Below are 11,537 nucleotides of genomic sequence, written 5' to 3'. Positions count from 1 at the left end.
GCCTTGAACGGACACGAGCATGATCCTTGTGCTGCACAGCCACTGGGTACAAACAAGCTCCCAACTCTGTACCCTGTAATAAGTGGTTTAACAGTTCTGCTATTTCCGTCAAATTTGGGTGGATTGAGATCAAGTATTTTATTCTAAACTGGCGTTTTTCAACTTCATCGGAGAGGTACCTCCTGCTTACTCCTGTCTTTTTTCAAGAGATGCACCGTATTAGTCTTAAGAGTGACACGCGAGCACTGTCAGCCTTTTTGATGTGTGGTTTACTTTTCTTTGTGTGTAGCACACATGAACACAGCCTTTTCTCCTCACACATTGATCTTAGCTGTTGGAAAAACCCATTCAGTACCTCGAGTGCCTTCAATATAGGACTTTGCAGCAATGGTGGAACTGCTGCACTTCCTTTAAGATATGGATTTCAAATTTAAAAAAAAAAAAAAAAATAAAAAAAACTTTTAAAAAAACTTTAAACACCCCCCCCAAAAAAAAAAAAAAAGAAAAAACCAAAACGAAACTCTTCTGTCAAATTTAATTTACCAGTCTATAGCCAAAATCCAGGGGCTGACCTATGCAGTTTCTGCTTAAAGTCTGCTGATTAAAAGTGTGGTCTCGCTGTGCGGGGGTTCCATGGCTGGAGCAGCTCAGAGGAATTTGTCTCATCCCGGTACGGAGTTCCATGACCCGGCTGCTGCTCGTGGCCCAGCCTGACCGAAGACCCGAGCCAAACCTGTTACTTTAATCTTCCTAAAGCCCGGTTTACTCAGGCTTCGAACGTTCCCTGGCACAGCTGAATCTACTCTGATTTTTCTAAACCAGACGCTGTTGAGATGCATCTCAACAGCCCAGCCCGGCTCCCCGGAGAGGCGCCCGGCACACGGAGCCGTCAGGCCCCGGGCCCGCCCCGCAGTGAGGGGCGGCGGCGCTCGGGGGGCTGTTCACGGCCTGAGCGCGCCCCCGAGCCCCCGGAACCTGCGGCTGCCCGCGCCGCCGGGCGGGGCCACTTCCGCGGGGCCGGCCCGGCTTCCGGGAGAGGCGGCTCCCGGTGCGCGCTCGGTTCCGCTGGGCTCCGCCGGGCCCCGCGCTCCCGGCCGCCGCCATGGCCCGCAAGAAGCTGCACCGGCCCATCGCCGCCATGGCCAGGAAGATCCGCGAATACCGGGCGCTGAAGGATCGGCCGCGGGACTCTCAGCGTTTCGCCGTGGACTACGAGACCATGCGGCGGCCGCTGACGCAGAAACGGCTGCCCGTGCGGGCCTGGGAGGACGTGCGGAACGAGAACCGGCTGTTCGCGCTGCTCTGCCGCCTGCCGCGCTTCGGCGTGGGCCGCACCGTCACCCGCAAGTCCTGGCTGTGGGCGCACGACGAGCCCTGCTACTGGGTCATCACCAAGGTGAAGGCGGACTACACGGCCGAGGTACCTGCCCCGCCCCGACCCGCCCTGCGGAGCTCCCGCCGCCACCCACCCTCAACGAGTTCTTCTTTTCTTTGCAGAACATGGACCATGGGAGAGCCTGGGGCTACCTGACCTTCAGAGGTAAAACCGGCTTGTTTTCCCACTCACGGCGGCAGGGCTGGAGAGCACGGGGCGCGTGAGGGTGGCAGGAAAACCGCGGGCTCCCTGCCTGCGAAATCTGTTTTTTCTCAGATCTTCCAATGGGAGAAGAAGTTCCCCGCGTTTCAAAAGCTGGGATCTAGCCCTTCGGGATGTTTTTCCACGGAATGCTGTGGGAGAGCCAGTGCAGTATGACCTTGGGGAGCAGTAGCACTAAAAGCGTAGATGAGCTGACAGACTATTCTGAGACTTTCAAAGCAGGACACAGTATGAGCATGAGGATATTCCAATTAAAATTGTCACTAAAAATGAAAAAGTGCAATGGGAAATAAGTTGTGTTACTGGAATTTTAAATTAATGATTAGAGATGTATAAAGTGAATTTTTCTTTTTAGAGCTGCTTTATATTAAGTATACAATTTTCCCTTTCTGAAATTACTGCAGTAGTACTCATGCTAAAGTTTTTAAGTTGTTGAGCACTTTTAACTCTTAGTTTTCCAGGAAGCTTTCATCACTATAGGGAGAAATTACTCTTATTCCATAGCCATGGAAATGGAACTTGAGAGAGACAAAGGAAAACTCTGAGAGAGGGAGTCACCCACACAGCTGGAACATCTTGCCTGTAGTCCTCCTAGCCTATTTCTGTTTCGATTCTCAAGGACAAAAGTGAGATCCTATAGTATAGCAGGGAATAATTTATCCAGCCCTTTGAAAACTCTGTTTACTCTTGCCTGTTGTAGCATTTTGGGTGCCAAAGAGTCAACACATGATGTGTCTGGGGGCAGTTTACTGTGATGGTGTAAGACACTGGTGTTCATCATCTTTTCCCAGGCAAAACTGAAGAGGAAGTGAGGGAGATTGACAAAGCCATGTACCATGACTGGCGTATGGTGCCCAAACACGAGGAGGAGGCCTTCAAGAAATTCACCTCTGTGCCTGAGGAGACTGTTCGGTTCCTGCCGTACCCACCACTGCTCCGGGCCATGATCCTTGCACAGTGGCAGAAGGAGGGAAAACCAATCATGGAAGAACCAATTATTGATCTGGAGAAGGTGCTAGCCTCTCCCCAAGAGCGGGCAAAGAAAAAAGCTGCAGGGACACTGGTATAAACACTTGTTCTGTGTCCTGAGCATCCCACATGCTCTCACTGCCTGTTAGAAGCCCAGTGCACTAGGGGTCTTACAGAGCCCCTCTGTGCCCATTGTCGTAGGATGTTTCCAGCTTTCTTAGCCCTGTACAGTCACCTCATCTGAAAAGGAAAATGCAGATATATTCAGATTCTTTTTTTGGTTTTAGTCAGCAGAGGAGTCTTCTTGGTTCTCTGGATAGTCTCTAAATACACGGCTCCAGTCAGCCAGCTGCAGTTCTTTGGAGCATAAAATTTTTACATAACTTGGGTCCTGCATGAATCACAGAAAAATGACTGTGAATATCACAGTATTTCACGGAACTGTGAAAAAAATATATCTGCAAATGGAAATAAATGTTTTCTTAATTCTGCAGCACAGTTCTAAGAAAACTCATTATTTTTTTTCAGTGCCTGGAGATCATCATGACGGCCAAATGCAGAGCCATTAGCTCAGGCACAGCATCTGGTTCTCTGAACAGTGCAGAATATTCTGGATTACTTGCATGTGAAGGCAGTGAACAAGAAGTGAGGAACAGGACTTCAGTACTAAGATAATCCAAAGATATCTATCTCTTACTCCCAAAGATGGCTGTCGAGAGATAGGAGAAATTATTTTAGTACTGGTGATGCAAAGGAGGTGGGATTGGCTCTTACCAGTTGAAGCCAATTGTAAATGACTCCTGTTCCAGGGCAGCATATTGTGAACATTAAAACATGCAGCTGCTGAGCACAGTTCCTGGTATTTCATCTTCTCTTCCAGTGGCTGCAGATGCTGCTGTAGTGTCAAAGGTTGTTGGAGGGTCTGGTCTGGGTATGTGTGGAAGGAGCACCAGAGCTGTGCAGCTCTAAAGATCTGCAGAAGTAACTGTTTAGTTCCTGTGTCTGCAGGTACTCAGGAGGTGGTGTTCCGTTTACTGCAGCATCCTGAAATCACAAATAGCCTGAAGGGATTTAGTGAGGGAGAGCACAAACTGGACTCTGCTCCACTCGGTGTGTGTGGCCTGGATGAGGCTGGGAACATACGGCCCCAGCAAGCAGGAAATGGCTGCCATCAAGCAGAAGCACATGGACTGATATCAGCTACCTGTATTTCCATAGGGTTCCTCACCAGAGGCTCCTGAAGGGTTAAGATGCTATGAGATATGAAGGCTTTTCTTGTGAGTTAAAAGCTGGTCCTGTGACAAGGAGCAGTCTGGGAAGAACCGAGCCCGCCTTGTTCTGGCAGGAGCATTGCAGAGCATGTGCCAGACCTAGTTCTGTGGCTTCAGAAGGAATGGGAGAATCAGTAGTGTTTAAGGCACAGTTTGAGGCTGTGAGCCTTTCCACAGCAGTTGCTGTGGCTGGGAGGTAGTTTGTCTGATTCCCGTAGTTTCCACTGCAGGGTACTGAGCTGAGCTGGCGTCTTCCTGCCCTCATGATTAAGGTACTGCTGAACACAAACCAAGAAGGGAGATGAGAGGGGGGTGTAGTTGTGAGTCAGATGGAATGAGCAGAACAGTCTAGTCATCTGTCCTCTACATCTGGGATCTGAATGTAGCACCAGCAGAGGAAGTGTCTCCCAGAGGGGGCACACAGAATCTGCCACAGTGGGCAGACCCAAGTGCTGGTCGCAGCAGCCCCAGAAAGGCAAGAAATGACCCATGACCAAAGTATACCAGGGAGCTAAGCCAGCAGCAAAAGCAGATGGAGCTGATAAGGCACAGACTCACCCAGAAGCTTGGGAGAGGCAGGATCTCTGAAGATGACGTAGTCAAAATCCAACACCCCAGGTCCAAGGAGTCTAGACAGACACAAAGCGACTGGAGACAGACACATGTTGAAGACCCCAGGTTGTGCTTCAGTGAGGCTCCTGGGCCACAGGAGGGAAAGGCCCCTGTACAGGTGGGGGTCTAGATGGCACTGATCAGGACATTTAGGACCTGCTGGTGAGCTCAGGGTCATAACACATAGGGGGACTGACTGGGTGTCTTCTCACAGAGCCCTGGGCAGCCTGGGAGCCTTACCCAGTGAAGGTCCCTTCTAGGAAACTGCACAGCCCATTTACCATGTGTTGGATTCCATGCCCAGAACATGCTGTGAGCTCTGATGGGCCTCCCAGACTTGTACATTACCTCAGAGATAGTTTACCAACACGGGGGGATTGTTTGAAGGGTGGTGGCAGTGACCTGCTTCCTTAGCCACCAGACATAGCTGTACTTCACCCAGGGCCCTGCTCAAATGGCTCTCGTCCGTTTTGAAGGGTGCAGCCCCAGGGATTTAGGATGGATCACAGCACGTTTCCAAACCTCATTGTTGAGGTGCCTCCATTAACTGCAGAGGCATTGCCAGTTGTACTACACCCTGGTCTGTACCACACCACAGTGCTTGTGTTGGTCGTTGAGGTGACTTGCCTTAGGGCTCCCTGCTCGGGGCAGAAGATCCTGGAGCTCCTCTCCAGTCTTAAGGACACGATTCCCTTGTACACTGCCATGTCTAGCCCTTGAATCAATGCAGCTCTACAAAATAACGACGAAGGTGTCCAAATGCTGCTGGGACCGAGGGCCTTCCTGCACTGAAATGATGCCGGTATCACCAATGCCTTACAGGACTGTGAAGTGCCACCCTGTACAGTGCTGAAAACTGACCTGATGTATTATCCCTGGCAATTCACGTGAAAGGGCCACCCTGACTAAAGTTGCAGCAAGCCAGCAGGTGAATGCTTTTCTGCTCCAGCTTCTATTTCTGAAGTTGTGCCACCTTATATTTCCACCTTTTATTTCTGCCACTGGTACAAGCTACAGATTGCACTGTTGCTTGCTGGACCAGCCCCTTCTGCTCCAACCTTGTGACCCATCCACATTTCATTTCTTGCCACTGAACTGCTCAACAAGGAACACTTGAACTGATTCCTACCCTTGCAAGTGTCCTGCAATCCCAGTACCTTCACAGGATCACAACGAACTGCCCAAGCTGATGTTAACGTGTTTATTACGTACAGAACAGATACGGTTTGTTGTTGATAGCATAGGGGACAAAGCATGGGAACGTATTCATACAGCAGGCTCTTTACAGAATGCCATCTTCAGACCAAACAGCGGAGTTTACAGGCCTTAAGACACTTTTAAAAATCCTTTTGTAACATACAAGATACTTTACATACATCACAGTGGAGATATGACAGAGAAGCGTACTGAAGCCAGTCAGTTCTCACCTTGATGCCCAGCAGCCACCCAAGGCCACAGGAGCTATCAGCAGAGGCCGGGTCTCCCCCCTGCAGCTGCCCCTCTGGGCCATGTGCTTCTCTTGGAGGAAAACATGGCACTGAGCTGGAAAAGAACCTGATGGGAGATTTCCTCTTGTACTTAGGGCCCAGTGGGTGACAGAAGACCAAGTGCTGTCCCTTCAACTGCTCAAACCAGATACAGAACAGTCAGTGGTACAAATGTTGCAATTCCGATTTTCTTCAGAAAAAGCTGACAGACCTAAGGAACTGAACCCTACCAGAGCTGTTTTTTCCCTTCAACTAGCCCAAATTCTGAAATTTGCCTGGTCCTAACTGATAAACTATAACATGACAGTGGAGTCTGTGCTCTAACTGTTATATTAACTTCAATGCACTCTGTGTTGGGATCCAAAGCAGTCTTCCTAGCAGAAAGCATATGGTGAAAGTGAATGAGAAGCCTGGCATGGTCAGCACTGCCCCAGTGAAATGTTCCTGGTAAAGGTCCCCCAACATTCAAGTGGAGGCTCCAAGTATCCCTTAACCTTGTGCGAGTCACAGAGCCCAGTATGAAGATGCCTAGAAGATGCCCTCTGGCTGGATTCCTGCCTTGGGGAGGGAGTGGTGTGGTGGGTGCATGTCCCCAGCACTGCTCACATGTAGCATGGGCACCACTGTGGCTGACCGAGGCCTCTGTTCACAGGTCTCTTGCCTTCTTGCAGGGAAAATGTACGCCTCAATCCTTCCTGAAGTGTGGATACAAAAATTGTTTGTATCTTCTGCTGTGTCAGGAGAGATGCCACATGTCAGAGCATCCCCTGGGATTATGGCATCCCTGCAGCACACCAGGACCTACAAGCAGAGGACACAGTGGGGAACTTTCCATGAGATGGAGGCTTGGCCAGCTGTCCCCATACTGTCACAAGGACATCTCTGTGAACCCTGGAGAGCTGTACAGATCAGGGAAGAAACAAGATGACCACTAGGAGCTTCCAAATTCATCACTAACAAATGCAACTTGCCCTAGTCCTGCACATCCAGAAAAGGATACTCAAGGGACACAGAATTTGTCCTTGTTGGGACAGTGTCAAAAAGGGAGAACACACCATTGCCTCTACACTTGGAACTTCTATATTCTGCATCTTAAGCTCAAAACCATTCTCCTTTGCCCCATTTTTTGCTGCTTCTTTTGTAAGCAGGATGTACATCTGCAATCACTCAGCTTTGCTTAGACAGAAAGGGCTATTACTGCTTTTCTTGGGGGCTGTCAATTTTTTCCAGGAATCAGAAATTTCCAGCTTTTCAGACTACTTACTAGCATAGTCAGTGCTTGTGATGTTAGGTAAAAAATGTCAGGAATCTAGCCTCAATTCCTCTTTCTGTGTGACATCAGGTGAGACACAGCCTTGACTGTACTTGTCCAGTCTTTCCTAACCAACTGCCAAATCTGTTTTCTAAGTCTTTGTGAAAAGAGATCTCCTTTCAGCAGGTCCTAAAATGGAGACAAAGCCTTGAGATGAGGCAATCTCCTCATGTGTTAATGTGTGTTAAAATGTGTTAATGCAGAACTCACAGCAGATCAATACCATCTGCCCTTGCCTGTCTTTTAAAAGCCACCAAATGCAATGCAGAGATAACAACCACATGATCCTTTCAGAATGAACGCAGAAATTCTTTTACTGTACGACATTTTTGGAAGGGAGAGTTAAAAGTATTGCCTTTTCTGGTCTTAAAAAAGCAACATTCCAGTACCTTTTTGCTGCTAAGGCTGTTTGGCCCTGACAATCAAAGACCCATATCCCATGTGAGCTCACCAAACAATTCTACTGGGACACACACAGGCAGGCACCCAGCACATGACTGCTGAGGCATCAGCAACAGCAGAGGAAGGGACCTTCCTCATGCAAAGATAAAGGATGTGATCCCCAGAGCAAGGGTGCTGCTGCCTTCTCCAGCCCCACAGCTGAAGTCCTGCTGAAACCACGATGCTCTTTGGAGGGCTCCTTGGACCCTTGGGTTGCTCTAAGTCCAGAGGATGTTACTCTGTGAATAAGGGTAAGATGAAAAGTCTGTCGGTGAACTAGAAGGATTTCTGCTGGGATGCTGCACAAGTGATTCATCATCACTGCTTTGGCAGGGGATGCCTGGGGACACACTTCTTTCTCATGCAGGTGGGAGTGAGGCAACCTGCCCAAGAACCTGAGCCACCCCCCTCCAGCTGCCCCTCCTGACACTGGGCAAAAGTTTCCCACAGTCCTGGCTCCAAGCTTACTTCATGGTGTACTGCCATTTCTCTCCTTTTAGATGCCAGCTCCAGGGCAGAAAACGAACCTAACCACACCAAAAGCATACGGGCCCGAGATGAAAGCTGCGAGTTCAGAGGTTCAAGGGGGTCACAGTCCAAGGCAGGAACCGTTGCAGTTGTCCAGGGTCAGTTTCCAGCAGGAGTTATAATGCAGGCATTCTGTATGTACATCATGGCATTCAGGCGGGAAGAGGGACACTTACATTGTGGGAGAAGAGGAATTCTCACTCAGGGATGTATGATACCTGCCACACAATAATGTGGCTCCGTTCAGCCTTGGAAAGTACTGGCTTCACCTGGGTGGCATCTCCTGCATTCTCTTCTGTCTCATCATCTTCCCCATCCCCTGAAGAGAGAACACAAGAGACTAAAAATGGGAGGAAAGAAAATGCCATATTGCACTGCTCTGGAATACTCCAAAGAGGCCAATACCCTTTTCAGAGTCCCAGCAGTTCTGATAACAGACACTGTGAGCTGAGATTTTTCTCTGTGGCTGGAGAACATTTACAAGAACCCCATTCTTTTCCGAAGCTGGACTGCATGGATGGGACAAAGTAGCTCCTACAGCAGCAAAAGCCACCCTTCCTCTCAGGGAAGCAGAATTTTACACACAGAGTACCCTCAGCAGTACGGGTGATTGTAGTGGGGCAGCAAAGTTTGGAGCCAGTGGCACAGATGAGTTTGTTCTTTCCAAAGCCATTCATACTGATGCTATTTTATGATAGTTTTCATGTATTTGTAGCTTTGTAGATTGCTAATGCATGACTGTAGCTCCCAGTACATTTCCTACCCTTTCCCCCTACATTTTAGAACAGTAAGCTAACTTTCTAACACATTCCTGAAATACTATTTAGTCTTGCCTCTTTAGTCAACTAAGGACATACTGCTTTTTAACATATATCATAGACATAATAAATGTGGGGCAAAGCTCTTGAACCAACTGCAGTGGGGCAGAACTTGGGGAAAATTACCTAACCAACTGCTCTTTTAATTGGACAGTATTTGTTAAATATGCTAATTTAACTTACGAAAGTGTAGAAGTCCTGTGCATATTGCACCTGGAGGCCTCCAACTAAAGACCTGCTTTTATAGTACTTCCTATATTAATATCATCTCAAAATTGTGTTGTTTTGTTCTTAATTTTGCAGGCATCACTACAGCCTTGTGGCACTGCAGCCTTGTGCTGTGCAAAGAAAATCCTTCTTTGTTCTCACAGCCAGATACAGGACAGACAGTTCAGGGCTTTTCTTGTTTGGCTCCCTGCAACAGTGAACCCTTGCTCCATTACTACAGCTATGCACCCACTACCTTTCCAGATGCCCCCCACCAAGGGCACTCACCAATCCGGAAATCAATGTACCCTTCTCCTCCACTCAGCACCAGGACGTTCTTTAGCTTCTGACCCTCAGTCTCAGTGGCTGCTGTGCTGGGGTTCTCTGAAGGGCTGTCCAACACACTCCCATTCAGGGTTGCAAGGACATTGCCTAGGAGAGGACAGAGGTGCTGTCGGTGCTTCTGCTCAGCCCCCACACAGTTCACATGCACACAAACACATTGTGCAGGCCAATTCTTTCTGCTAGTCACATCTGGCAGTCTCTCTAGTTTAAACACAGATGTGTGAACCACAGGAAGTGCAGGCCATAGCCTGGACCCTAGTCTGCTACAGACCAGCTCCAGCCCCTGCTATAAAAGGGATGGAGGGACAAGCCCCTACTGAGGGAGGGCTGTGCACATCCTTACCAGGCACAGAGACGAAGAACTTGACAGCATCACGGTGACCATGGAAGCAGAGCTGTGCCTGAGCCATGGAGCAGTAGGGAATGAAGCTACTGGCCGATTTGTCACTGCTGTCATCACCATATACATGGATGACCCCACCGGAACGACTGCCCTCTCCAGAGGTTGGTGAAGTCTTGTTGGCTGAAGACAGGGAGCAGGAACACCATCAGTGATAGCTTTGAGTCCCCTTTACAGAAGGGATTCAATCAAAGAGAAAACTGATAAGCTGTGAAGGAAAACCTTTAAAGGTGCAGGTCTCTTTAAAGGTCTTTTATGAATGATGTGATGAACGAGACCTCACCAGATTACACAGTCCTTTTCTTAGGCTGGGGCAAGCTAGACTGGTGTCACGAGCAGTGACCCTGTCCAGCCTCCAGAAATAACCCGCTGTCCTACGATCAACCTTGGTCTTTTGTAGCTTGCAGGGTACCCAAAGTGTCCCCAGAAGGCACCTGGAGGAGAATTACTGCTCTGCATTAGTGACTGACACTGCTCAACTTCCAAGTCCTTTGCTCACATCCACTCATGAGCACACATGCTGCTCGGGAGTGGACATGTCTCTGGGTCTGGTGAAGTCTCTCAGCCCACTGAGAAGTGGAGTGAGATCCTTTCTCATTTTTTGATTTAACCATGACACTAGATTGTCAGCTACTCCAGCAATTAACATCTTTCAGATGCTCACCATCCACAGCTTCCAAGGAGAGCACAGGGGCCTGTATCCTTCATGACCAAGCTCCGAGAATGTGAGTTTCCACTTACCAAGCAACAGAGACCAGTACTCTGAGCTCAGGGTGGGAGATTGCTTTCCTTCTGCATGCACCCACATCAGTACAACAGAAACAATATTAAACCAGGCAGCTTTCACTTTTCTGTGTGAGAGGTTGATTGCTTCATTAATTATCTGTAGTTCTGTGTTGTAACTTGGGGTGAAGTTCAGTTATGTGACTTGGACAAAAGAGACTTTTCCCTATCAGGCTCAAGCCAGGACAGTAGGACAAGTACAAATACTTAGATGGAAGAATGAGAGTTAGTGTGTGTACCATATCTGGCTTTTTACTGCAATTAATATCAGATGCTTTAAAAGGAGGAGACACATGTTGATAATTCATATGGACAGCCACATGAATGTCTTTGAGTGAGAAAAATGCCCCTCTAATTTCTGACCCTGGAAAGGCATGAATTTGAACCCAGATCCTGCCTTAACTGGCACAAACCTAAACAATTCCTCATGCTTATCAAATCCCCTTGGGTTCAACATCTTGTTTGATGACTTACAGCTGGCAGGTGCCATAGCACAGCCTGCCATTGGCCTGCTAGTGGTGAAAGAAGCATCCTTGGAAAATAAAGGATGACCAAGGGAGACCTTGGAAGAACACTCTACTCCTGCTTCCTGCTTCTGACTGAATGAACCTTCCCAGTCCCCATCTCAAACTGCTCTACCACAGTAATGGAAGCACTGTTGAAGAATAATTATTCTTAACACAAAAAATCCAGAAGGATCAACAATGAGATGAAAAAAAAATGTTTATAGCTGTAGAAAATGAGGATATTTACATGACTGTCTCTGG

At 48.4% G+C, this 11,537-nt stretch overlaps 2 protein-coding genes across 14 annotated transcripts in view; one reads left to right on the top strand and one right to left on the bottom strand.

Moving 5' to 3' along the window:
- Positions 1-1,054: 1,054 nt before the first annotated feature.
- MRPS34 (mitochondrial ribosomal protein S34) lies at positions 1,055-3,418 on the top strand. The gene is made up of 3 exons (XM_083872837.1): positions 1,055-1,420; positions 1,498-1,540; positions 2,389-3,418. The coding sequence occupies exons 1-3, from the start codon at positions 1,103-1,105 to the stop codon at positions 2,664-2,666; spliced, it is 639 nt and encodes a 212-aa protein (XP_083728963.1). The 5' UTR covers positions 1,055-1,102; the 3' UTR covers positions 2,667-3,418.
- A 4,024-nt stretch (positions 3,419-7,442) lies between these two features.
- MAPK8IP3 (mitogen-activated protein kinase 8 interacting protein 3) overlaps positions 7,443-11,537 on the bottom strand; it is a gene marked incomplete at its 5' end in the record, with an annotated part of 50,713 nt that continues 46,618 nt past the window's right edge. For 12 of the 13 annotated variants that reach the window (XM_083872600.1, XM_083872612.1, XM_083872605.1 and 9 more), the window contains 4 exons: positions 7,443-8,349; positions 8,436-8,536; positions 9,531-9,674; positions 9,931-10,110. In XM_083872600.1, the coding sequence (XP_083728726.1) occupies positions 8,317-8,349; positions 8,436-8,536; positions 9,531-9,674; positions 9,931-10,110 (458 nt within the window). In that variant the 3' untranslated portion in view covers positions 7,443-8,316. Of the gene's footprint in view, positions 8,537-9,530; positions 9,675-9,930; positions 10,111-11,537 lie in introns of all 13 variants that reach the window. The other variant, XM_083872611.1, reaches the window with a different exon arrangement.

The sequence above is a fragment of the Zosterops lateralis genome, assembly GCF_965231275.1.
Source record: "Zosterops lateralis genome assembly, chromosome: 15".
NCBI classification, from domain to species: Eukaryota; Metazoa; Chordata; class Aves; order Passeriformes; family Zosteropidae; genus Zosterops; species Zosterops lateralis.
Note: the sequence above shows the minus strand (reverse complement) of the source record. Positions and strands in the feature narration are given on the sequence as shown.

What these genes read in the sequence shown, in the direction of transcription:
- MRPS34 (XM_083872837.1), top strand. Translation starts at nt 1,103, where the DNA reads ATGGCCCGCAAGAAGCTGCACCGGCCCATCGCCGCCATGGCCAGGAAG. An exon ending in AGGCGGACTACACGGCCGAG is followed by an intron (nt 1,421 to 1,497) that starts GTACCTGCCCCG and finishes TTTTCTTTGCAG; the next exon opens with AACATGGACCATGGGAGAGC. An exon ending in GGGCTACCTGACCTTCAGAG is followed by an intron (nt 1,541 to 2,388) that starts GTAAAACCGGCT and finishes ATCTTTTCCCAG; the next exon opens with GCAAAACTGAAGAGGAAGTG.